The sequence below is a fragment of the Ciconia boyciana genome, chromosome 3, assembly GCF_034638445.1.
Source record: "Ciconia boyciana chromosome 3, ASM3463844v1, whole genome shotgun sequence".
Taxonomy (NCBI): Eukaryota; Metazoa; Chordata; class Aves; order Ciconiiformes; family Ciconiidae; genus Ciconia; species Ciconia boyciana.
In genome coordinates this window covers 99895364-99922794 of record NC_132936.1, presented here as the reverse complement: position 1 = coordinate 99922794, position 27431 = coordinate 99895364, and the positions used below count along the sequence as shown (strand labels likewise).

Below are 27431 nucleotides of genomic sequence, written 5' to 3'. Positions count from 1 at the left end.
ACAGAACTGTGGCTTGTAGTTTAACATCTCACTGGTATACGGAATGAAGGCCATAACATGCCAAATACCAATTTCTGTAGCAGTGCTGGTACCTATACGCAGCTACCCCACCAACATCCCGTACCAGAGACCAACCCCTCAGTTCTGTTGGGAAAACTGTCTGAGGAGACACACAGTGAACCTGGTCAGGCAGCTGGTCTGTACTAAAAACACCAAAACTGTTTCCATCACCAGATGTATATTTACTTTAAAAAAACCCCAAGAAAACAAACAAGACTACCCCCTCTTCCGTCCTCCACACCCCCCAAAATAAACAAGAAAAAGATCAGTGCCTCAAACTGGCCCACTTAGGGCAAAAGGGGAACATTGGTTACTTAACCTGGCATTAGTGTGAAAATACATGTACTTCAAATTGAAAATTTGACTGGTCTTTCCAAAAACTACATTAAAAAAACCACCAAAACCCACAAAGTCAGTAGAGATTTTGATTTGTCTTATTAAAAACTGGATATGATATAATCACTATATATCACAAAGAAACATTACCAACACTTGAAATAGGTCACTAAGCATGTAATGGAAATTCCAATGCTCTTGCCCAGACCTTGGGACAATTCTCCTCATTTAGTTCTTCTAGGAAAGTATAAAGTTACAAGGGGAAAGAAAAAAAATTTAAAAGATTGCATATCACATCTTGTGATGCACTGCCAGGTAGTCTTCCAAATGTCAGAGTACACAACTCAATGACAAGTAATAAAAGTTTCCAGGAAAACATCCTGGCTGAAACAAAAAGTCTGGCATTCATTTTCATAAAGGGCCAGGGAAGGGGGGGTGGGGGAGAAGAATTCTACACTCCTACTTTTCCCAAGAGCTTCTGAGAGCTGTTCAGTAAGCTAACATGCCAGAAATGGAGAAAAATGCAGCAAGCATTAAATGTCTGTATTGTCTTTCAATGCCTAAGCACCAACTCTAACCAGCAGTATTGCAGTCCAAGTCACAGATGTCGTGTAACTAATGTCATAATCATGCCTACACCAAACTTGAATAAAATCCACATGAAATCAAGGATCTGCTTACACAGCCAGTTTCAGAATCGATGCCACAGTTTGGTAAAACTATTATATTAAAAACATAATAAGTTGGCCATCTTCTACCTGGAAAGCATTTCTGTAAGTTGCACAAAGCCAGCGTATGCCAATTCAAATGCACCCCTGTGCCTCGATTGCAGCAGATGATGTTTAAAGTAATCCCCAATATTTTTAACCTAAAAAAGAAAAAAAGGAAAAAAAAAATTTAAAAGCTATTTGAAATTATATATAGACAATTCATTTATATATGCAAGATCCTTCTGCAATTAAAAGCAGCAATCCATCCCCTGGTTGGAAAGGACACTGGAAAAAGCAAAAAGCAACTAGAAGTCCTATCATAAAAAAACCCACTTACTTTAAGGATAACAAATATTATACTCAATTTTTCAGGTTAAAGGGATAGCACTATGTCCTTAAAACAAGGCCAGAAAAAATAAGGACATAAAATTAGCTATTTGCCCAAGAGGAACACACTCACATTTTAAGAAAAGAAAGGGACAACTCTGATTTTCAGAGGAAACAAACTTAGAATCCTTCTTGTTTGCCTTCACTCTTACCTAAAATCCTGAAGAAAATATCTACTAAATCATAACAGCAGAAACAAATGTCTACAAAAATATCTGAGACAGAAAACAAATTCAAAATTCAAAAATTGTGCCAAAGGGAAACAAATCTACCTTAGCTATTTTTAAGGTTCTAGGCTTCTGCGTAATTGCCTTTGACTACCAGAAAAAATTTTAAAATGTTTAAAATGTAAAGATGTTGTATGTATGTCGTAATGAGAGCTACATTTAAAAGTCTAAAAAAGCTAAATGCTGTAACTAAACTTTCACCGATAGTTACTTTCTAGAGCTCTACCAGGATACCAAGTTTTTAAAGCTGTTTGGAAGCTTACAGTTCCACACAATCTCATTCTACAAAAAGATATACTCTTTTATTTTTTCTCTAATTATCATCAACTTTTAAGGTCTAAATCAAACATCCAATATAATCTGTTTAAAACACATAGCACATACTTAATTCTATTATGCAAAATTGTCCTGGTTTTGGCTGGGATAGAGTTGATTTCCTTCCTAGTGGCTGGTGTAGTGCTGTGTTTTGGGTTTTAGTATGAGAATAATATTGATAACACGCTGATGTTTTGGCTGTTGCTAAGCGGTATTTACACTGGTCAAGGACTTTTTTCAGCTTCCCATGCTCTGCCAGGTGCCCAAGAAGCTGGGAGGGGGCACAGCCAGGATAGTTGATCCAAACTGACCAAAGGGCTATTCCATACCACATGACGTCATGCTCAGTATATAAAGCTGGGGAAGCAGAAGGAAGGGGGGGACATTCGGAGTGATGGTGTTTGTCTTCCCAAGTAACCATTACGCGTGAGGGAGCCCTGGTTTCCTGGAGGTGGCTGAACACCTGCCTGCCCATGGGAAGGACTGAATGAATTCCTTGCTTCACTTTGCTCACGCGCGCGGCTTTTGCTTTCCCTATTAAACTGTCCTTATCTCAACCCACAAGTGTTCTCACTTTTACTCTTCCAATTCTCTTCCCCATCCCACCGCGGGGGGAGGAGTGAGCGAGCGGCTGCATGGTGCTTAGTTGCCGTCTGGGGCTAAACCATGACAAAAATTTTCTTCAGGAATATTTCCTAAGAGTTCTTCAGCAAAAGGTTCTTCAAAGCTTTTATATAAAACCAAGCATAAAATCATGTCAAGTTTCTTATAAAATTCTGCTTATTCTGTTAATTACAAAATAACATACTTTAATAGTCTGACAAGTAATTAAGATGTCAGAGAAGTTAATGTCATATCTAGCTATACAGTTTTCCACCCTACTGTTAAGTAATTCATATTACCTAAGCAATGAGATCACAATAATTAAAAAAAAAACAGAGACTAAGTCTACTTATTATTTCCTGCAGCTAAAACCCACCTAATGTGAAATAAACAATAACCGGAGGTATTTGAGCTAAAACAGTTATTTCTCTGAGTGCATTTTAAGCTAGTTTATGTTCCTACAGGGTTCCAGCTTTCTAGCCCAAAAGTAGGAGTAAGTGCCCCTTTTTCAGAAGGAACTGACCCACAGACAGACCGACTCTCCAGGTGTGTAAACAAAACCAAACCAAGAAAACCATACACATGCAAATCAAATTACTGTCCTGTTCCACCACCACCCTTACATTTTTAGAATAATTCATATGATTTTTTTTTTTTCGGGTCACTTAACTTTCAACTTTACTATTTATATTTCTGAGGTTTTTGCAACAGCAACACTGACTAGAACCTTACTTCAAATTGAACTCTGATATATTCAATTCTACTCATAGGCTAGAGTTTGAAGAAAAAGCACTGCTATAACTTGGTTCTCACAAATGACGTAGGACTGATCCTGAGACAAGTGCATAAGCATGGATTCTTATCTAACAGCATCACACCATTCATGAGTGTCCAGCTTCCCTGTGTCATAAAACCAGTACTTCATATGTCAGGACGGAGAACAAGTCAAGGAATTCACATTTTCTACAACATCACGAAAATCCACGGCAACTGTAAGAAAAGGTGACCCTACCAACTTTGCTTGCACAGGAAACACCCTGGTTCAAGTTAAAATATTCAAATATGGAGTAGGGACCAAATATCTTAAATACATTTTATCATCTTGGTCAAAAGCCTAGAGCACAACAGGTTAGTCTTACTAATGCAACAATCAACAATTTACAGGGCCATGCTTGCTGCTGAGACCAAAAATCCCAGTATTCAAGGTATAAATTCTGTACAAGAGGTTCCAAGAGCGCTCTGAAAAAACAGTTAGTACATTTATGCCTCCATATCTTAGTTTCCTGGCAATAAGATGCCACATCCTACATTCTAGAGGGTATTTTTTTCAAACCATTAGGAGAGGATGGCTTTAAACCCAAAAAGGACTGCAAAAGCATCTCACAGTTAGAAACAACTAGTAGCCAGTGACCTACTGCCAACTATACTGAACTCCAGAGGAGATAGACTGATTACAGGAAGAACTGGGGAGAGGCTGTTTTTTGGTGGGTTTGGGGTTTTTCTTTGTTTGTTTGTTTTAAATTCTTCCTTGAATAGCACAAACTCCAAAGCAGCACTGGGAGCCACACTTTTGCACAGGTGGCACAAATAAGTAACAAGTACTGAGGGCTGTCAGTACTTAGAAGTCTTCTGTGTACTTCAATGTTCCACCACAAGGGCTCAGATCAGCTCTCTCTGACTGTTGGGTTAACACAAGCAGAACCCCTGGCATTGGGACAATACTAAGTCTTTACTTCCGCTGCCTGTTTCTTTTCTCTTTGGTACACAGTTTTGGCAAGCTTATCTCCCAAAATAGTCTTAAAACTTCACAGGCAAGATAAACAGGAGTTTGAGGAAGAGTTAAAAGTTCCTCCAGGCTTGGAGCGCTGTCTCATGATTTGCAGGTCATATGACAAAATCAACATGCAGTTTTCATTAAGTATCATTTTGTTGATTACACGGTGGTTACTAAGACCTGATACTGTTTGTATTGATTGTCTTCACAGGCAAAGCTTTGAGCCTTCCATCTCTGGACTTCAAGGGTCAGATGGAGAATAAAAGGTAGAATATGTCTGGAGGAATCTCTCTATTCAAATACATACTAGGCACTTCCTATGTCTATTTTTAAAGGCAAAGCAGCCATCGCCAAATGGCTTAGGCTTTGAAGACTGCCAGTTCAAATACAGTATTTTCAGACTCCTCTAGACACGCATCTCCAGACCAAGGAGCTGAAGTTGTTATAGTCAGTGCACACAGTGGCATTCAAATGCCATGCAAACCCAATCTCTTACTCAAAAGACAAGGAAAGTGCAAATTTGATATTGTCCCAACTTCCCAGTAACAAGAAAAAAAGAAGTATCAAACAAGAGCTACCTCTGCCAACTTCTCCTACGTAGGTACATACCACAACAGACAGCATTAACAGCTACAAAGAAGAATCAAGAATTAGTGCCATGAGCAGCCGGCTAACACCACTGCCTACCAAGAAGCACAGTTCTGTTGTGCCATTTCTTAACGTGGACCAGCACCGCAAGACACTGTCTTTTCAATCTGCATGCTCAATTAAAAAAGGGGGCAAAAATAATCAAAAAACTATGCACAAATTCAACACCCATTATGATTTTTTGTGTGAATAAATTGCGACAATAACACTGATCCCATAAGGCACAATTTAACACAGTTACTGACCTAGACATGAAGCAAGGTACAAGACGAGGAAGGCTTTGCAACAGGATGACACAGAATGGCCAAGTGGTGCTACCAGAATTTTATCAACAATTACTTAGCCCTGACTCAAGGCAATATGATCAAGGTTTCTCTCCAGTTTTGCCCCTCTGTATTCTTAAATCTCTTTTAATACTTACAGAATAAAGAAAAAGAATAGGCAACTTTAAGGGAAAGCTCTACATGCACAAGATACCAAAATCCAATTATCTTATTTATCAACACTGAAAAGTGTTTAACAAAAGTCTGAAGCCACAGCAGGTCTAGTATTGACATTTCTAGTCATTTATGATGAAATCCCCTCTTTTTTTTTTTTTGTACAATAGGGTAATGCCAGTTATAAAAAGTGCAGAGAAAACACCTGCACTTTTTCCTATAATATTTGTTATGCATTCAGCCAAATTGTATTTCCTTGTGTGTTTCCTTGCAAACCTGAGGAAAATCAGGATTTCAAGCTGACTTCTCATCAATTAGCATTCTTCAAATTAGAACACAGACATTCTGTTTTACAGGAAGGCATCAAAAGCATAATCTAATGAGGCAACTATAGGAAAAGAAGACATGTTGCTTAATAACACAGCACTTCTGAAAGGGCAACTACTAATGTCTGCTTTCTAAATAAAGATAGAGATGCTACAGCTAGAGCTGACTCATTCTAAAATACCAATTCCTTTTTGACTTGGAGCAGATTAAGGAACATAATGGTGGAAATGCATATCTGTTCTCTCATCTGCCCTCCAGACCTCTGCAACAATACAAGCACAGCTGTTAACCAGATGAAAACATGAAGGCTAGAGACAATGCAAAAATAAAGATACTAACATTATTTCCATGGCACCACAACATTAGATAACATAAGAAATAAGATCTGCAGTACATTATAGTATGATTTATTTTAAGATAGAAAGTTCTAACACCTAAGGAAAAAACTAAGTATTTTCTGTTGGAAAGAAAAAAAGAGGTTAAAAAGTAGTATGTCTTGCATATTTCAATCCTCCATGTAGAGACTGGTTTTGTTGAAACCATATGGAAATGAAAAGGTCATCAATTAAAACCAGAAATTTAATAAACACAAAATATTTCCCAAATAAATGCCTGTGGTAATCTAACTTCTTGTAAACACTGCACTCAACATTCTACAAGAGACCCAGATGGCAAATTAACATTTCTGATCTCTTAAATCAAAAAAATTGGAGGAAAAAGAGAGTCACATTACATACAAATTATTCATAATTCAATCTCCTATGGAGGACAAGACTACAGCTAGGCAGCATGTTCTGACTTTCAGAATTATTGATTATGAAGTTCAATCAATGAAGACCTTTAAGTAAAATCCCAACATCTAGAGTTCAAAATGAAACAAAAGACACTTCGAATATGAATTCAATTTAGAAGATTGTTAGCAATTCTAGCAATGCCTAATACAGAGAGAGAGAGAGGAGGAGGAGGAGGGAGGCAGGCAGGCATTGGTATCCCTCAACACAGCACACATCTTATAAATAACCCAATACAATTACAATGACTATTCCTTGAGTTTGTTAGCTATGTATAATAATTTCTTCACTTATCTGTTACTACTATAGTTATACCTTCTGAATACCACTCTATCAAAAAGTACACTGTTAACCAAGTATAAAAAACCAAGAAAACCATGAGAAGAACATGGCAATGAAAAAAACCCAACACCTTCTCCCATACAGAATGTAGATTAAAAAAACAACAAAACAATTTTCTGAAATCTGCCTTCCCCACCACCACCACCCCAAAAGAAAGTGAAGGTTTTATAATAAAAATTATTCCCCTACCTGTTCTACAGTAATCAACCCATCTGAAGGTTCAGACGTAGCCTGTGAAGGCAAAAGTTTACACAGTGTCCCTAAGAGCAGAGATACTTCCTTCATGCTTCTCCAGCAACATACAAGAACCATTTGAGCTGTGACATCACATGTTTGCCTTTCTTTACCTTAAAAATAAAAATCAATGCATGTAAGTGTAACTCAAGGTTCTCAGACATAGATTTGTAATTTAAACTTCATTTAGCCTGATCCTCTTACAAAACACAATTAACTATGAAAAAAATTTCTAAACTTGCTAAGCCAAAAGATAATTCAGTTTTGCTGACCCTAATTGCTTCCACTCCTGAACACTCACAGTACTTTATTCCACTTGGAAAAGGCAGCAGTATACCATTTTACCAGGAAACTGCTATTTAAAAGAGTAGAGGTCTTTTGGTTACAATGGGTATTCACCTGCACACTGAACTATACAAAACACCTACAACGTTGGAGCCAGGCTCCAACAAACTCCACGTTAATCATCAATCCATCACTCGCTGTATGTTACTTCGTTTTTAACCCAGGTGCCCCCATAAGAAGAGGCCTGGCAAAGGCATCACGTTTCTAATGCAACATCCCCATCTGGTGGCCATTGTGCCACTTTAACATATTTACAGACTTTTCATGAAACAAAACATATGGCCCAACCAAAACTATTTTAAACATAGGAAAAAAACAAGTGAGGAAAGAAAGTTCAAATATTTAACCCTTAAAAAGCTTGCATAAACTATTAACTTTAAAAATGTACAGATATTCTATAAATTTGTTCTGGCATACACTAAATACTCCAAAGTTTACAATTTCTTTATCACTGTAAGGCTCAATTTCATAGCTGCTCTTCATTAAAGTAGACAAATACTATCTAACATTTTACCACCAGAATCTTTCAAACAGAAGCTTCTGCTTATGTAATTTCATGCAACAAGTTTTATTGCATTAACATATTCCCCACTAGTCTTGTGTACACTGGAGAGGGAAATCACACTAACACCTTTCAACAAGAAATGCACTAAAAGCGTTGCTTGACAGAAAAGGTGTTAAAGATTACCTGGCCAGTGCAGTTAAGGCAACAGAGTCTAGGCCAATATCAAAACAACTCATATTCACTTGTGCTCTAAGAGAGATTAACCACAATATTCCAGAAACACAGTGAATTAGTCTTTAAAACCATGCCCATGAATAACTAGCTTCTGACAGATTTATTGAAGAACTGAAACATTATACGGAGCAAGTAACTTCCAATTTTGATCACCCACGTAAAATGCCTGCTCTATAAAGAATATCTTGATTTAATCACTAATACAGCATTAGATTTACCTCTCATTTCTGTGCAAATATTTTCCATTGGCCTGTGGTCAGCCAGCTTTTCAGACTCTACTTTGCAGTGTTCTTTCAAAATTTTTGCTTGCATAAAATAATCATTTGTGTCCTGTGGTTGTATCTCATGCAAAATCATCTGCAGACGACCTGCACTTTCTATACATTAAACAAGAGGAACATTTAAGATAGCTTTGTTTTTTACTTCCAGTTGTTTATACAAATGTAACTCATTTGGGGTATTTAAGTACAAAAGAAAGCTATTATCACTAAAAAACAAATATAAAACTATGGTGATTACAAGGATTAAGGAAGAAAGAAAACTGGACTTTAGTCATCTGTTTTGAAACAGATGCAACAACACAATCTGCAAATGTTTTTTGTTTTTTTCAGTGCAGAAGTCAAGACAACCTCTATCAGAAGTTAAGAGTGGCTTAAGATTATGACATAAAATAAGAAATTGAAGGGGAGGGGTGCTAGCTCTAGTTCTGAATTGCTGTAAGACAAACAGAACTTCAGGAGCTTCAGATTTTAACAGAATTCTTTTGGGGTTTTGTTTGGTTCTTTGTTTACCTGAATCACTATCCATTGGAATAAGACCCTCTGGTGATGAGCTCTGCACTACTGGTGATACTACAGCAGAGAGTTTGTATGACATCAGAATGAGCCTGGCCACCATTTCCTTCCATTCAGCTATCAATGTCAAGTTACTTAAAAAAAAAAAAAAAAAGAAAAAACAACACAGTCACAAACAAAAACCAACACAACCTGGATTAAAAATAATTTTATATTTAAAAGAAATAACTGAAATTACAAACACTTCCGCAACAGTATTTATGAAAACTATAAATAGGGTACAGTTTGAAAAGTCCTAAGACTGAGTTTAACACATAAAAAGGAAGTATCCAACAGCTAGCTAAACAGTGCAGCAGCCAGTAAGGGTTCTAAAAGCCACAGGTACTGGATTTCGTTACATATAACACTGTATGCTTTTATGTTCTCCTGAACAGCTCTTCCATTGTGCTTAAATACGGAGTTACGACTTACTATTTAGCTGTGTTTTACTTACTTAAATGGTAATTGCTGCAAAGCTCCAGTTATACAATGCACTCTCCCATACATGGGGAATGATGCTGCTGCTTGAAGCAGAGACTTCTTAGCTTGAAATATTTCTTCTTCAACGTTCACCAACAAAAGCTTGATAACTAAAATTTTGAAAAGTACAGATTTGCATTATACATACATACATATATTGTACTTTCTAAGAAACAACACTGCTTTAAAGAAATAAGAATAAAGCCTGTTTACACAACAATTCAATGGAAAATTCACAGCAATTTTCTTGTTTACACTTTTCACTCTTTTGTCATTTAAATAAAAGTTATTGTTGATTTTCAGTTACCTAAAGTCCAGCAATATTTGTTATAGTCAATTTAGTCTGTCTATCCAAATCAAACAGCAGCTGTCAAAAGCACAGCCCCAGACCCTATACTAAGGGATGAACGATCCCACAGCTCATGATGAAGTCAAAAGAAGTTACCTACCACATACTGAAAGTCAGACTTCACCCTTAGAGCCAGGTTAATACAAAAAACAGTTCAGCAGAATATTAACGATCAGAAGTTGACAGTTAAATATTTGAATCTTGCATTAGCCACTAAAGAACCCGCCCAATTTTCAAGGATACATGTGCCTATTTTATTTATATTTATACCACGCGTCATCTCAATGTCAGAATCAGAATGAATTACAGACCCAAATAACAAACTACAGATAACTAACAACAGGAGATCTCTATAACAATGAGACACGAGGTTACCCACACATTTGCTTGGTTTATGGCAACCACAACCACGTCTCAAAATCATGATTTCACTGCATATGAAGAAAGTATTAGTAAGTACCTGTAGAGAGGCCAGTAATGGCACAAGAAAATACACAATAGTGAGTTTACTACAAATTATATCCAATGCTTTATTACAAATAATGAATTTAGAGATTTTAGTTTTATTGCAAATTACAAAAGGTAAAGGAAGTCCATTTAACGAGTTTGCCAGATCTGCCAGATCTAGAGCCTCCCAGCTTTCAGCCAGAGGTACTAAACCAAACTAAAATATTCCACATGTGAACAAAGACTAATTACTGCAGAAATGTATATGCAGGACTGCAAACCACTCAGAAAAATTTCTCCAAGTGAACAGAGCTCCAAGGGGCAGCACTGCAAATACCAAGTACTGGAACATGACACAGACCAACTACGGCTGCTTCCTCTCTGGGTGAGGAAGCAGAGGTTCCTTTCCTACACTTTATGTGCACAGCTTCATCAGGCTAGCTACCAGGGCCCCAATGTCACTTTCCCTCTGATCAAAATAATAACAAAAGCCATCTTCTAAGAACATTCGATAGCCTCAATACGAACAGGAATAGATTAAGATCTTACTTAGGTACCTGGCTTCTTGACAGCAAAACAAAATATACTTAAAATCCTATTAGAAATAAGCATCTCTTACTTATTATGCCTCCTACCAAAAGCCTTAAGGAAAAGCAGTAAGGTTTCAAATAAATATAAAAAACACGGGGGTTCATCTCCCCAGAAGCTTACCTGCTAAAGTGTTCTTCTCCACTGTACTTACTGATGTGTTTTCATCCATCTGCGGGTTATGCTCAACCCATTTTCCTAAACAAATATGCTGTAGTCCTTTATGATGTACTAAAAAGTTCAACAAATATGAAGCAGTGACACAATCGTATGGCTTGGTACTTGTGCTAAGATCCACTGCTGCTTGGAATAGGAGATCTAGATTTTCAGAATCCTTTAAAAAAAATAAATAAATAAACCCCACAGTTTTGCTCATTTTGTCAAGCTTGCATATTGTTTTAACTAAGCTACTTAGCACCCTAGAATTTAAGAACCTGCTTTTCAATAAGTTTGCTGGTACATATTTCTTAAAAAAACATTTATTTTGTACACTGATCATCTTACACTCAAAACATGCATGTGTATGTATTTAACAAAGACACAACTACATACACACTGAGGATGGGGACAGTGATTTATAAAGAAGTATTCAAACACACTGCACTTCACAGGAGGATGGTTTTTTTGCTTGGGGTTTTTTTTTTCCCTCAAATACTGTGTTTTATCTGCTAACAGACATCACAGAGAAGCATAGTTTATAAGGAAGCAGTATTTGTTAACCAGCACTTAAGAATTTGAAAGTAACTTTTTATGAAGTAATAAACAGAAAAATCACTATTGAGTCAGAGGGCAAAATCTGGGAGAAATCAAGAAAGACAATCAGATAATGAAATCTGAGACCAATCAGAAAGAAAAAAACACAGAGCTGAATTTCTTAAAATACAAGAGTAACCAAGTCAAAATGCCTCAATTATTTAGGAAGGGAAGTCACAACTAAGCAAGGAGCTTGCATTAACAATTTATCTGATAGTTCATAGTCATACCCAATGAACTTCCCAAACTCCTTCATCCACTAGTGAAGGTCCAAGCCTCCTTAGGTAAGGGCAGAAGCTGTGTAAAAATATATAGAAGATGCTAGTGATGAACACTACTGCAGGCAACTTGGACTGACTTTGAATTTTCAGGAAGCATGCTTTATACCTAACCCGAGTACCTGGTATAATATAGAACATTCATCTTTCACAAAATCACTCCCTTTAAACTACTTTTAATTACATACCTGTAAATTAAATGCAACATCACGTAGTTTCATCAAAAGCCCAAATGCCAGAACTTTTACTTCCTCAAAAGTACTGGCAAAACACTGGATCAAAGTTCGAACACGAGCAGAATCAATCTCCTGATCCAACTGAAAAACTTGTGCCTGGCCTATTGAAAGAAATCAATGCCTTACATAGTTTTACTGTAATTCTTTCCAGAATAAGCACTGTATTCACAGTTTGCTTAGCTATACTAAAAGAAGCATTAAAATAAAATTTTAGCTAAAGCATTATTTTAATATTACTTACTTCTCTTAATAGGTCTTAAAATGCCATGTTTACTGTTAAAAAAAAAGGTTACCATATCCAAAAAAATTACTCTCAGTAATACAGAAAGTACCTTATTGCCAAAAACAGAATCCCATTTATCACATTAAATTCAGCACTGAAAATAACCTTTCTTTCAGCTTTGCTTAAAAATTCTTTTCCTAGAAGTATGTAATATTAGACAGTAATTCCTCTCAAAAAAGGTTTAAAACTACAGTGTGTTTTGGGGTTTGGTTTCTGGGGTTCTTTTTGTCATAGGAAGCCATTACAATTTTTTGCTTTTAATTTAGATTTAAAGGAATCATGGCTTCTGGCTGTAAAGGAGCCAGAAATGTTAAGATGTAAACAAGTGCACCACATTCCAGCACAGAATACAACAGCAGCTAAATCTCCTTTATAGAAGTAATGTCAGGCTTCTGAAATCCTTAAGCTGCTATTATAACCAACTCTCAATACAACTTTCTATTAAAAAAAAAAAAAAAACACAAAACAAAACCAAAAAAACCCCACACAACAAAGAACCAGCAACAACATACCACAAACTCGTAATAATAAAATTGTGTTCATGATTTATCAGGGGTTTTCAGAAAACACCTACCAAGAAGGCATTTTTTCTTCCCTCTCAAAATCAACTTTTATCTTACATGTCCCATTTCTTTGGGAAAAAAAAAAAGTTACAATTTAAGACTGAAAACATACTTTTATGTTGGCCATATGATCCAGAGACAAGATTTAGCAAGACCATCAATCCACCAAGGCTCTAACTAATGCTTCTTGAATTGGGGTTGTCGTAAGATTGTGAAGAAAATTTAAAATAACAGCAGCACAACATCATAAACTGTCCAATTAAATCGTTCCTTATTTAGTATAATAATATCATAAGGATATGCAAGCCTTTTCAATCACGAGTTTTTATGGTCTCCATGTTTTAAATTACATATTATCAAGATGTTAGAACAGGAAAAGGGGGTAAAGTTATCAAATATATTGAATCTTGCCCAAAAGTTTTCTTCATAATAACAAAGATTAATTGAAAAACCTTGTTAAAAAACAGGCTATGCAAGAAAATCCCAGTTTATGGAAGATATTCACAGGCCATAAATATTTGCATGTACTTCAATATTCCATTTTCCAATAAAACTTACTATCCTTCCTGTGTCGCTTTCATTTTACCTGAAGGAAATGTCATAGAAATTGAAGACTAAGAATACCATTTTACTTTGATAAAGATAAAAGAATCTTCTTCAATACCTCTAATTCCTACAGCCTATAAATTAGGCTTCTCACCTTTTGGAACAGAAAATATTTCTGCTACTGATCCTAAAATAGTTAGTGCAGAAAATCTGGTTGGGTGTGATGAACCAGGAAACAGTACCTCAAAAAGTCTGTCACATACAGATGACATGAAATCCTGAAAATCACAAGAAAAATTTTAAGACAGTTTACTTGCTGCCCTACAAACAAAAGCCTAAGTAACTGAATTCAGGACATTCTGCTTTACATGTTACTCAAAAAATTATGACCTTACAGTTAATTTTGGAAGAATGGGAGGCCTACCTTCGTAGTACTGACAAATTTCTTGTTTCCCAGAGTACAGTGAAGGCTGGACAATCGTTTGGGTTTTTAAAAAAAAAAAATAATAAAAAAACAAACAACAAAAACAGTTTCTCTTCCCCACTCCCACAAAAAGATGGCCATTGTATCAAAACCTTGAAAATTAGTTGAACAAGAAAAGCAGAACTCAAGACAAGAAACAGTTTAACACAAAGAAACTGATTATGTGAGCCTTCAAATAGGAAAAAAGGGCAAATACAAAAGAAGTCTTCATACAAAGTCTTCGTGCTGAAGCTCTGTCATTCATTCTCTCACTGATCATTCTGGAGAGCTAGAAAAAGGCTGAAGCTCAAGTAACGCACATCATTTAAAACTTGCTACTAAACTGCCAGCAGCTGACAGAACATTTACCTGAAAATTTTATTTTGGATTGGGCATACATCTCCAGTCATTCCCCACTTACTGCTGTTTCAGTTCACATCATGGAGCAATCTCTCAGAAAATAACCTTTATTGCTTTTGGACAAAATTAACGTTAAAGATACCCTTCAAATACTAATGGCCACTCAGTTCATGAGACAACAGTACCTTTAGTCAAGATTAACTTGCATAAGTCCATACAGAGTGGACAAGGTTCTCAGCACTGTTTTGTTTTACAGGTTTCTTCCTTCTGCACTGCACTATTTCCTAACACAGACACAGCCTACCCTACCCAGATGTGTTTTCAAGAACAATGCACTATCTTTCAGAAATGCTACCCCATCCCTTATATCTGTATTTCTAGCAGTCTAACTTACTTTATATTGCTGCAAAATCCCCAAAGGATGCCTTTTAGTTGAGTATTCAAGTAACTCTTGCTTGGTTTTATTTTGCTCCAATTTATAAAGCACCTGGGAACTTTCTTGTATCCTACAAAATAACTTTTAAAACAAAAGCAAAACACAGGTAAGACAAGAATCATTGACAGTTAAATAAGGGAAAGGGGGATTTTCAGCTTATTTTCCAGATCATATTGCTTGTAATTTTTAAAAAGTTTGCACACAGTATAACACAGAACAGATCCTTCTCTCTCCACTCCAAAACCAAGTTTTTTGCTTCCCATCTCTCTCGTGACCAACTTTTTTCCCCTCCCTGTGCACCTCCAACGCCTTCTTCCATCTTCCTCCTTAAATTCATGCCTAGTTTTCTCCTCCCACCTCCCTATTTTCTGTGGAACATATGTTCCTCCATAAAAAAAGCTCAATTAATGCATATAATTTTTATAGCTTCAGTGTCTCTTACAGGGTTTGACTCACCTCAGGAGTGCTTCCCCCAGCTCTTTTATTACCCAGTAGTATTATTTCCTTTCTTATTACACTCCCTCTAACACAATTTTTCCATCTCATATTCCTCAGTCTGCACCAGGCGAGAATGGAAAGAGACTTCTCTTTTGTTTCCGCCAAACCCATTCCCTCATTTTCCCTCTGTCTCAAATTAATTATTTTCTCCTTCCACACTGCTTTCTTTTGCTGTTAACATCTTCCAAAACATTCTTTATACATACATGGTTTCCTCATTTTATCCATATCCTTCTACCATGATCTACATGTGACCTTGGTAACTTCCACAGTGTTGATATACTCAATCCCTGCAGACTATTAACAGCACAACCACATGTTGTGCTATTCCCTTAATATTCCTCTACCTTGTCTTCCAAGTCAGGTTGCTGAAGCTGATCAAGTTACTGTGAATTTGCCTGAGGTCTGGTAAGTCTATGTAAGCACACTCTTAGTCCACAACAAAGGCAACACAAGGTTCATTGCTTACTCTACAGCACATTGCTTTGCTATTGGTAGAGTACACGTACACTGACAGGTTAAGTAACACTACCATTCATGATCCAGTGCCTACCACTTAATTTTTTGTTTAAGCTATCCTTGCCTGTGATGACTTACCACCATTCAGCTGGGTAATACATACAACATAGTCCTAGTCTTAGAGCTTCTAGTCTTTCAAATGAGCAACTTCATAACATACTCAGTAGAATTTATTTTTAAATGCTATATAACTAACATAATAGGCACATTAGACATTGTTTATAGTTTGAAATTACCTTTCGCAGTAAAGAACCTATCTGTTGCCTTACTGAAGGAGACTGGCTGTTCAAGTTGTACATCATAAAAAATCGAATTAGTTGCATTTCTTCCATAGATACAATTTCCGTGCTACGATGGGTTTCACAAAGTAAACCTAAAGCATCAATGCAAACCTGAAAGATATTTAGATGTTAACCACAAAAGAGTTACAGGCACCTATGATACCACCTTTGTTTTAAAACAATGCTGACATAGCATTTAGGATCGAAGTAATTCTTCTAATTTAAAGACACAAAAAACCCATCGTGCCTTTACCTGATTGTGCTGATGAACTAGACCCTGTTTTATACATTCAGTGGATACAAGACCATTGCTCATGATATTTGAAAGTTCCAGGTGTCCGTGAGCCCTGGCTGTTCTTAGGCATGCCATTAATGCTCCAAGAGCTCCTCTAGTACTGCAAGAGCCTAAAGAAAATGAAAACCAGTAATAATTATAGTTTGATTAACACAAACAATGCACCAATTACAATGCTTGTCAGAAAGTCCCAATACTTCCAACACATGACCCCTACTGCCTTTTATTTTTTACCCCATAAACCCCAAAAGACAGTGTCTGTCATAGATTAAACTAGTTCTAAATCACCTTTTTGGTTCTCAGAAAGCTTCGTCTTGAACATGTCAGATGAAAAAGGGACCTTGTGAGGTCTCACAAGCCCTTATTTTAGAATGACACTAAATTATGTCAAAAACTACAAGAGAATCATAAATCTCATATCCACATATTTGCCACAAAAACAATCTGTAAAGCCCTGTTACTGGACATACCTGTGTAAGAAATAACAGCAGAACAGAAAAATAGTAGAAGAAAATACTGATATGTAACAAAGCTTGGCATGTAAAGAGAACAGTAAGGCACCCACAGTTAGAATATTAATTATTTTGCTCATGGCATGAAGACACACTTATGGTTATTATGAATTCCACCTTGAAATACTAGCAGCAATAACCACCATCTGGAATTTTTCTCACAAATTAATTTCAATAATAATAATAGATCAGAAAACACATTTCTGAGATTTTAAAAAAAAAAACAAACAAAACAAACACAATCATAATTACAAATACGATATTTATTTTCTCACCTAGATTAGCATCTGCAGAAGCCTGAAGAATTCTAATCATGTAGCTCAGACTGTCAGGGCTACATTTCAGCAATTTTGGTAAATAGTAATCTATTATATAAGTAGTTTGGTCATGGTTCCCTTCACACAGTATTACTAGAAGAGGAGAAACCCAGATGTCATGCCACTGGTCAATCCAGGTGCTTTCTTGAAAACTCAAAGTAAAATGGGTTTTGTGATTTGTAAACATGGTTTCCAAAAGATCACTAGCATAGGGTGCAAGAGACTGATCATTCATCACATCCAAGATTTGTACTGGAATTGTTCTGTCCAACTGTAGTATATTTTCAGTGCCCACACACTCCACAAGACAGCCAAGAGAAGCATATTTCCCTTTTACATGCCATTCCAAGCTTAGTAAATGCTTTATCAGCCTTGCAAAGAACGGGTCTGATTTTTCACTGGATCCAGTAATGGCGGTTTGGTGTATCTGAAGAAGATTCTTGAATATCAATTTGGTTTGGTGTCTAACAGCATCCAGAGGGTGTTCCCAGTGTGTATAAATGTATTCCAGCAGCTTCCCAATTACATCCGAGTTCCCATTAAGTTTGATTTTTAGATTTGGGGAGCCTGAAATGAGGGCAGCCAGTGCTGAATTAGTCCAAATAGCAAGGATTCTAGACAAAGACGTTGACATACTGGATTCTTTTAACCTTTTGAAAAGAACAAACAAAAAAGTTCATTATTTGCATTTGTCAATTTTTTCAAAAAATAATTTATTTCAGAATAATTATTCATCACATTAGTTTACCTCACACTAAAATAGGTAAGGAGACACTAACCATTCACTGAAGAAAAGGAACTAACACAGAAAGGAAGTGATGAATCAGATGTTGCAAAGCATATGCTTAGTTACCTGACATGCTGTTAACTGGCCACAGCTAAAACCCCTAAATATGGGGAAAAGAAACCTGACAAGCCACTACACTTGCTATTTTAAAAACAAAAATAAAAATTAATATAGACACGCTAATATTTGAGCAGCATTATATTATTGCATACTTCCTGAAAATATAAGGAAAACTTTTCATTGTCAAAAACTGAGTACCATATGTGCAAGAATAAAATCATAAAACTGACCTCCAAGGCAGGAACAAAGGTTGAACTGAATACACGTTTTAATCTCCTATCCAATAGTACTGGTAGTCCATTAGATGCAAGCACTCAATGCTTGCAACCAGAAAAAAAATTAAAACTCATCTTACTTCAAGTACTCTACTCATCGGCACACTTTGTTTTCGTCTGTACTTTTAAAAGCATAGAAGGTGATGTCCTGAAATTAAAGTCTATCTGTCTACATAACAACTGATTCTGCCACACCTTACCATCAGGTAGTTGGTAAACTAATCCCATTTCTGTTGGAAAAACAAAATTTCATTTTAGCATGCAAGAGAAAATTGTAACTTAGAACTATCTATGCAATATCAAGACATTATATTTTTCAAACTGTAGAGTTATTCTGAATATGTTAAAAAGATTACATGACCTGTGGCAGAAACTAATATCATCACACTGAAAACATCAAAGAGATAGTCCACCAGGACCATCTCAGCCGTAAAATAATATAAGTAAAAAGATCAACCCCCTCCTCCCAAACAGGAAACAATACAAATCAAAACACAGGCTTACTCGGAACTCAAAGACAACAAGACTGATGCAATATCTAATAACAGTTTCTCTCCATTTTCACCCATGCTGCCATTCTTCCATTCCAGCATAGCCAGTGCTCCATGACAAAGAAAGAGAAGGACAGAGTCAGGGAGTTCTTCCGTACACAGAGTCCCACAGTTACTCACAAACCACGCTGGCACTCCTGCGTGTTTCATTGACCCAAGCAGCAAGTCACTGACCTGTAATAGCAAAATAACACCCATTACAGTATCTCAGGACAGGAGAAAAGCTATTTTGTGCATAACTGAGAATCTTAGAAGATCTGAAGAGATTTCTTGTAATTGTTTTTCTCAAATTCAAAACCCTGGTCTTACTACTTCATACGGCACGGAGAGAATAAAGGATTTACACTCCAGGAAAAGACGGATACAGAGGCTGGCAAGTCCTACTATCTGTATCAGCAAAGCCTCTGAACAACACTATAGCACTGATTAATGACACTATGACATTTCACAGTCTTTAGCAAAGAAATATGCTTACCAAGGAAGGTAATTCTTCAACTGGCTCATACATAGCCTTAGTAAACAGAATAACAGCCAGTCCTGAGGTAGTCTGAACAGTTTGCAGGAGAGTTGCTACATGGCAGAGAAAGATACTTTACATTAGAGTGCAGCAAATGTGTGCTAGAACTACGTATCAAAATTATAAAGATAGTATTAAATTTCCTAGACTACTTGTAGTTGTATAATCACAAATCTGTAGCATCTGTCTGGATAGCAAGTATTAACGAATTTATACTCTAGTGTAATAGGAAACTATTAATGCCTTTTAAAAGATAGAAACTACAGAACTGCCTAGTAAGACAAGGACAACTGCAGCAGAGCCTGTTGATGTTTATATTAAAAAATATCAGTATAAGAAGTAAACACAGTTATAGTGCACCAATAAATAGTTCTGACAGCATAATTCATACAGATATATAAATTTTTGGTAGGCACAGACATTCAGTGAGTCTCAAAAGTATTTCTGCTAGTTTCTAAATTATTAGCAATAACATTTACCTTGGTTTTTTGTAGTAGGACAAGTTAAACTGTGGACTCCAAAATTATGATCTACAAATCATAGCTCGCCAAAAGACCTCCCATTAATCTCAGCAGTTCAATTTCCAAGACTGCTCCCACTCCCATTAATCTCAGCAGTTCAATTTCCATTCAAGCTGAACTAAGTTTTTATACATACAGATTGTGTTTACTATAAAGACAACAAGACTGACTTAATAAAAATATTTGGTTCTGAATGTTATTAAACTTACCATCCATTAGGAAGTTTGTGGAGCTTTTCAGTAAACTACACATGCTTTGCCAAACGAAAGACTCACAGTGTTTCCAAAGACTTCCCTGGATGTTTTCTTGTAATTTCTGCACAAGCATCATTGAAACTTTAATGGCCATCAGTAAATCATGCATCAACTGAGTCTGAACAATACGATTTCCATTATTCTTCCTGTGGAAAAAAAGACAGGCATGGGCACAAAAAGGAAATGAAAACCATTCTTCACTATACCCAAAAAACTACATTCTGCCAACTTCAGACAGAATTAATGGTAAAAACCAATTTATTGTTTGAGTTGATCAGATATATAACTACAGAAAAACAAGAAGCAGACTCAAGGGCAGTGTTTTAAAATTAGGTTAACAAACATAATGAAAAATTCTACTACAGTTTCTGCAGGATCCTGTGACAAACTTTCACTCATTTGCTTTTGCCTGAGCAGAGCTGAGCTTTTCCAGAAACTTTCCAAAAAGACCAACAGAACACAGTGCTGCTCCCTTCTCATTTTTCAAGCAGTTCCTCCATGCGCAAAGCATATTTCTATGATTTGACCTTCTTCTAACATGAAGACAGACAACATGTAAAGTTTTAATGTACAAAACACTCCGTTAAGCACCCTTCTACTCTGGGTACATGATGAGAGACCACAGTGGAGAGGCTTCACTTTATGCAATGCTGGAAAATGTCAAGATATTAAATGACTGCTGTGACAGACGAAACAGAATATCAATACTGAATTAAACCCTCATGGAAAGTGGAAGAGTATCACTCTACCTGAATTTTAGTAAGTGTATCTATTAATTACAGTGTTCAGTCACAATGCAGATAGCAAAACCACAACCCAAAGGCCTCCCTTAAAAGTAGCAGCTCTAACAGTATCAGTGCCTTAAATATTACCGCCTTTAATTTTCCTCCTTTCCTCTCTTATTTTATATCATATTGCCACAAAAGAAAATAAACTCATCAGCAGTTTTTATTTATAATATGTATCATTGTAAAATGACATTCCCATCTTTCATCAATGTATGGCTATCAAAGCGATATTCCAAACCATACCAGATTATCTTGCAGGAGTGAAATAAAAAGATAAAATACAGCTTATATTGAATTCACTTGCCTGTTTTCTTCCTGTATGTCAAGTAGCGACTTCTGCAGAAACTGAAGAACTATTGAAAACAATTATTGTATTAATTTACTTAAAAGATAAATAGAACAGAAAAATTCCAGCAAAGCAACCACACATACACATCATACCCAGACACAATGAACAGTCAATCCATATAGTGGTGTTTCTTCCACTCTGTAAACAAATTAAACTGACATTACAGTGCAGATCCAAAGATGCAACGCTAAAGCAAAATCTCAGGCTGGTTTGCAACAACCTGGTACAAAACGAGAGTTTCCAACCCACTTGGCTTAATTCTGTGAGGTATTGGAGAGTTCTGGTTCCTCAATGAAAAGCTGAAATTACCAAGAGCTAAAGACAGAGAAGCAATAAAAGGTCCACAGGAAGCTGTGAACATTATCTGCCTGCTGAGGGCACAATATGTCAAGTTATCCCATATTACCAGCAGATCAGACTTCTGCCAAATTATTGCCAAACAAAATTCTTGCCACAGCAGGCCTGGGCTTGCTATAGTCAAGACTGGCTGTTAACAGCTCAGTGTTACCACATCCAACTTCATCATGAGGCACAAGGCAGAGAATATTTCACGTAAAGTAGCATCAACTCCCCCAACCCTTTAAGAATCACTCGCTGGTACCTCTTCAGATTTATATCTAGAGCTGCTCAACAAAGCAAGATTGACCCCTGGAAATTAAAGGTACAAGTCAAGGGAAAGTCTTTGACAAAAAAGTACCACATGAGGGTGCTAGTTATTAAAAATTAACCAGGAAGAAATCAGATCTGACAGCTCTTTATGCCTATCTCACGTTACTTCTTCACACACAACCCTCCCCCAATAGTCTACAGTGAAACTTATTTTACTATAAATATAACTTTACCTTCTTCAAACAGGTTCTTAATACTTGCTCTACCTAGAGGAAAGAAAATACATTTTAACAGGTGAATACTAGCCAATACTATCTACTTTACATAGATAAAGATGTAAACGTTACTATTAGGTGCCACACCAAGATGCAAACCAATGTTGAGCAAGTTAAAACAGAAGACAATATATTCAATGTCATTGTACCTAAGCTGAAGTCCTCCATGCAGGAAGCAAGGTTGTCCAGTACTTTTCTGTACAAATATACATCTGTGGTTTTCAGTTCTTCCCTAAGGCAGCATACAAAGCTTTGTACAGCTAACGTCATAAACTCTTCAGGAAGACTGTTTAGTGAACTGCAACAGTAAGAAACAGCACGATCAGTTAGCTCATACTGAGGTGTTAAATATCCACTTGACAGAAGTTAATGTCAACTAAAAGTCCAATAATAGATACATGTTGCTTTCTGCATGAAAACATATTCTGTTTTAAAATAAACACGCACCTTCTAATTTTGCAGCTAGAAAACCTGTCAAAGGGGTGTAAAGCTCCGGCACGCAACCAAATACAGGATGGAAGCCCTGCTTCTCTCAGTGGGACAACAAATGTTTTCAGACACAGAAATGAAGACAGCTAAGCATTGGATCTTAAAAATATTAAGGCCGTAACAAAATTCACTAAAGAAATACAACAGTAATTTTGCAAGAGAAAAACGTAATTCCAATAAAAATAGGCACAAGAAACCAGTTTAGTTATGATTCCTCTGAACAGCCTTCTCTTTATATTGTCAAAGTTGAGATTTTCTTTTTTAACAGAACTATTTTAAATTTCTACTCTAATATTGGATTTTAAAATTCAAAGTGCTAATTACACACTATGTTGTCTTTCCAGTAATGAAACAGATCAATAACTTCACTTTGAAGTTATTTATCCAGCAATATATTGTATTATTTATAATTAAGATTTTTAACTAAACAAGAAAGAAAAACAGTACATATTCACATATTAGTATCACAAATTTTCAGTAATTAAACTACACCAATTTGTAGTGCATGACAAATTACTGACTTCTAGGTAAGGAGAGCATTTAAAAAAAAAAAATAAAGGCTTGCTATTCAATTTTTTACCTTACTAATACTTTTTTCAAGGGATTCTTCGCACCCAGTGAAAAATATGTCTCTCCCAAAATATCCAAACAAGCTTTAACCATGGGATCACATGCAGAGTTTTGATCCATCTTCTTTACCAATGGTGTAATCTATAATCAACAGAACACAAGATCAACAATAACTCTGGATATACCCTCATCATTAACAGAGGCATCATTCCCTCTCATCCACATATATGGTGCAAAACTGTCCTCTCTTTACCACATCCTGTTGAGTTTCAGGTGTTGAATAACCTGAACACCTCTGATACCAAAAATACACGCATAGAAAATAGGAAACTTGGTATCACTTGCCTTCCATCATTTTCAGTAACTGCAGCCCTTGCTAATTTAAGTACTAGAACTACATTTCTACCTAATGCATGTGCAGCAGTAACAACTGCTTTTTACCTGTCTCCAGGAATGTTTAAAACATTATAGAGTTCATTTTAGAATTGTATTTCCCATTAACAGCGCACATGACATGCTGTCAGTTACCAAAAACCACACTAACAACAGTGAAGTCTTACTTGTTTAATACACTGGATCTGCTGGATGCCATTGCTCAGCTGTGCACAGTGCAGAAGCAGAGATGCCAGGTTTTGCTCTTCAGCCTTTGAAAACCCTACATTTGGAAGAAGAGTCTCTTTTTAGAAAGGAATTACAATAAGCAGTATAAACAATACATAATTTATAATAAGAAATCACTGCTTTTTCCTGTTCCAGTAAGCCTATCCCTTAGCCTATCCAGGTGCCACAATCCCTTAAGTCACCTTACAATACCTTAACACCAATTTTTTTTCTAACAAATGAAAAAAAATACAAGTTTCACTGCAACGTAATAGTAGGCCTCATCTTCAGTACGAAGACCAGTTTCACAAAATCACAGCACGGTTGAAGTTGGAAGGGACCTCTGGAGGTCATCTGGTCCAACCCCACTGCTCAAGTAGGGTCACCTGGAGCAGGCTGCCCAGGACCATGGCCAGACAGCTTTTGAATACCTCCAACAATGGAGACTCCCCAATTTCCCTGGGAAACCTGTGTCAGTGCTCCGTCACTGTCACATTAAAAAAAAGTGGTTCCTGATGTTCAGAGGGAACCTCTTGTGTTTCAGTTTGTGCCCATCACCTCCTGTCCCTTCACTGTTCAACACGGAAAAAAGTCTGGCTCTGTCTTCTTTACGCCCTCCTTTCAGATATTTTTTACACATTGGTAAGATCCCCCTGAGCCTTCTCTTCACCAGGCTGAAGAGTCCCAGCTCTCTCAGCCTTTCCTCACAGGAGGGATGCTCCAGGGCCTTCATCATCTTAGTGGCCCTTCGCTGGACTCTCTCCAGTAGGTCCATACTTCTCTTGTAATGGGGAACCTGGAACTGGATGCAGCACTCCAGGTGTGGCCTCACCAGTGCTGACTAGAAGGCAAGGAGCACCTCATAGTAACTTTAGTATACAAATCTTGTATTCCTCATTTTTGGTTTTGTTTTTTTTAAAGTAAAGATCACTGGAAGTTTATCTCATCAAACAACAACAACAAAACCCCCACAAAATAAAAGAGCATTTGAACAGTATCTTTAAATCAAGTTACCTACAGAAAATTCAAAGACTAGGAAAATACACTCAAGATGATCTCCCAAGATCCCCTCCAACCTCAACCATTCTGTGATTCTTTGAAATTCAGTGTCATCCCACATATTAAGGCTAGTACTTCAGGTAGCACTGAATTACACGCCTGCAAGTGGGATCACAGGTAGAACCTTCTACCACCTTCACACCAATGACAAAACACAGCAAAGAGCTTTCAAACCAAAGGCACTCTAAAGGTGCTCTAAAGGATTCTTTTAGAGCAAACCAAAGGTGCTCTAAAGGATTCTTTTAACTCTGCCAAGGTAAAAAGTCATTGTCATTACAAAATAAAAACAAACCACAAAAGAGCAAACACACCTAAAACCCGTAAAACAAAACCACCAGAAACAACACAAAACAAGGGAAAAAAAAAATCCATTTCAGTAGCTACTCAAACGCATTCTACTAACAGAAAAAGAAATTACACATTGGTTGAAAAAAAACACCCCACTTACTCTGAAGTTTTTCAAGCTGATGATGATCAAGAAAGAATGCATCTACCTGAATTTCCTTCTTCTTCTTTAAAACCATTTTAGCTGATTAAGAGACACCTGCTCAAAAAAAAAAGTCACTTTGTTTTAAAAGCATCATGACAAACACTTCCTATGATAACTGCATGATGTTTTGCTGTCCTGAAATAATGTTTATTGCATTATCTGTGCAACTTTTTTTTTTCAAGATAATAGTTGAGGTTGATAAAATTAAGAAGACCTATTTCAAGCATTTTGTCCAAAATTCACCCAGACTTCATGGTGCAGAAGGGAAGACATAGAAAACAGGATTTCAGGATTTGCTGGATGACTTACAAACTGCCTCACTGGAGTTTTTACTGTACTTGTTATGTAGTCTGTGGCATGCCCCTGGATCAGAGTTTGAAAATATTATGCAGAAGCATGGGAATTACACCACAAAACTTCTGTTGCTCTGTTTTACACTTCAAAACGCATTTAACTTGTACCAATGTAAAATTAGAGCTGTGTAGCAAAGCAGTTTTGTTTCTTGACAACATATCAACCAGTTCTGTGTTCACTATAATGGATGTTACAAATAGCAAGTTATTTTTCTTCTTTAAGGTAATGGCAATTTAATGTGCGCTACAGTTTCACTGACTTATGAGCTCGTTATCACAAAATGGCTGAGGATGGAAGGGACCTCTGGAGGTCATCTGGTCCAACCCCCTGCTCAAGCAGGGCCACCTGCAGCCAGTTACCCAGGACCATGGCCAGACAGCTTTTGAACGTTTCCAAGGATGGAGACTCCACAGCCTCTCCAGGCAACCTGTGCCAGTGCTCAGGCACCCTCACACCACATCTGGTGCTTCATGACGTTCACAGGGACCCTCCTGTGTTTCAGTCCATGCCCACTGCCTCCTGTCCTGGCACCAGGCACCACTGAAAAGAGCCTGGCTCCATCTTCTTTACACCCTCCCTCCACATATTTATATATACGGATAAGATCCCTTGATCTATTACCTAGTCTCAGTCGGTAGTGATCAGAAAGCAGAACTCCTTTTATTTCCTTCTAAAAACAGGTGGCCTCAGCCTTCTTCCCCAGGCAGCGGGCACCACACGACAGCATTCACCAGCGTGCCAGTGCCCGGCTGGGCAGCGAGGCCGGTGCCCACGCGGGGTAACGAACACGCCAGCCCCGACAACCTTCGAGCGGTCTCAGGAAGACGAGAGCCTGACTCACAGCGCCGCAGAGGAAGATGCAGCCGGGCCCCGCTGCCGTGCGAGCGCCTCACGCTCTCCCTGACCGACCGAGACGGCCCAAATAAACCCGCGCCCCACAGCAGCTCCCAGCGCGCTGCCGGGCCCCCGGGCCGGGCCAGGCCGCACCCGCCGCCGCCCCAGGCGCAGCCCCCGGGGCCTCCCCCGCCCCGGCGGCCTCGCGGCGGGCGGCAGCGCGGGCCCGGTGCGCAGCGGGGCCTGGGGAGCGCAGGGCAGCGGCACCGGCACCCGCCAGGGGAAGCAGCGGGGCCGCCGCCACAGAGGCCGCGGCTCGGCGGAGGGCGGTAGCGGAGGGGACGGGAAACGCCGGGAGGACCCTGCCCGCCCCTTACCCGAGGGGAGACTCACCCACGGGCGCCGCTTCCCTTCCCGGTCTCCGCCGCCCCGCCCGCACCACGTGCCGCCCCGAGAGGGCCGGGGCCGCCCGCCGCCAACCAGGGCGCGGGGGCCGCACCCGGAGCGCTCCCCGCCCTCGCCCCCTGCGGCGGGCCCCGGCGCCGCCTCACGCCGGGACCGCCCCACCTGGTGCTGCGCGGGAGCCCTCGCAGCTGCCGCCCGGCGCCCGGCGGGGCTCCTGCAGCGCAAGGGCAGCCATCTGCCTGCGCCGCGGGCCGGCCGTCGCGCTGCCCGCTCCAGCGCCGACCCGGGAGCATCCTCCTCAGCGGCGGTGGCCACAGCGGGTAGCCGGCTTT

General features: G+C 38.2%; 1 protein-coding gene across 2 annotated transcripts in view; it reads right to left on the bottom strand.

Annotated features, from left to right (window-relative positions):
• Positions 1-27201, bottom strand: part of THADA (THADA armadillo repeat containing) — a 169586-nt gene extending 142385 nt beyond the window's left edge. The window contains exons 1-22 of one of the 2 annotated variants that reach the window (XM_072856806.1): positions 27088-27201; positions 25465-25560; positions 23918-24012; positions 23368-23498; positions 22448-22596; positions 22257-22289; positions 21366-21418; positions 20233-20419; positions 19461-19555; positions 18939-19159; positions 17271-17962; positions 16442-16593; positions 16144-16299; positions 14849-14971; positions 13786-13909; positions 12192-12340; positions 11096-11306; positions 9563-9698; positions 9067-9203; positions 8494-8652; positions 7147-7304; positions 1155-1264 (exon numbers count right to left, since the gene is read on the bottom strand). In XM_072856806.1, the coding sequence (XP_072712907.1) occupies positions 1155-1264; positions 7147-7304; positions 8494-8652; positions 9067-9203; positions 9563-9698; positions 11096-11306; positions 12192-12340; positions 13786-13909; positions 14849-14971; positions 16144-16299; positions 16442-16593; positions 17271-17962; positions 18939-19159; positions 19461-19555; positions 20233-20419; positions 21366-21418; positions 22257-22289; positions 22448-22596; positions 23368-23498; positions 23918-24012; positions 25465-25540 (3347 nt within the window). In that variant the 5' untranslated portion in view covers positions 25541-25560; positions 27088-27201. Of the gene's footprint in view, positions 1-1154; positions 1265-7146; positions 7305-8493; positions 8653-9066; positions 9204-9562; positions 9699-11095; positions 11307-12191; positions 12341-13785; positions 13910-14848; positions 14972-16143; positions 16300-16441; positions 16594-17270; positions 17963-18938; positions 19160-19460; positions 19556-20232; positions 20420-21365; positions 21419-22256; positions 22290-22447; positions 22597-23367; positions 23499-23917; positions 24013-25464; positions 25561-27087 lie in introns of those variants that run through there. The other variant, XM_072856805.1, reaches the window with a different exon arrangement.
• Positions 27202-27431: the final 230 nt, after the last annotated feature.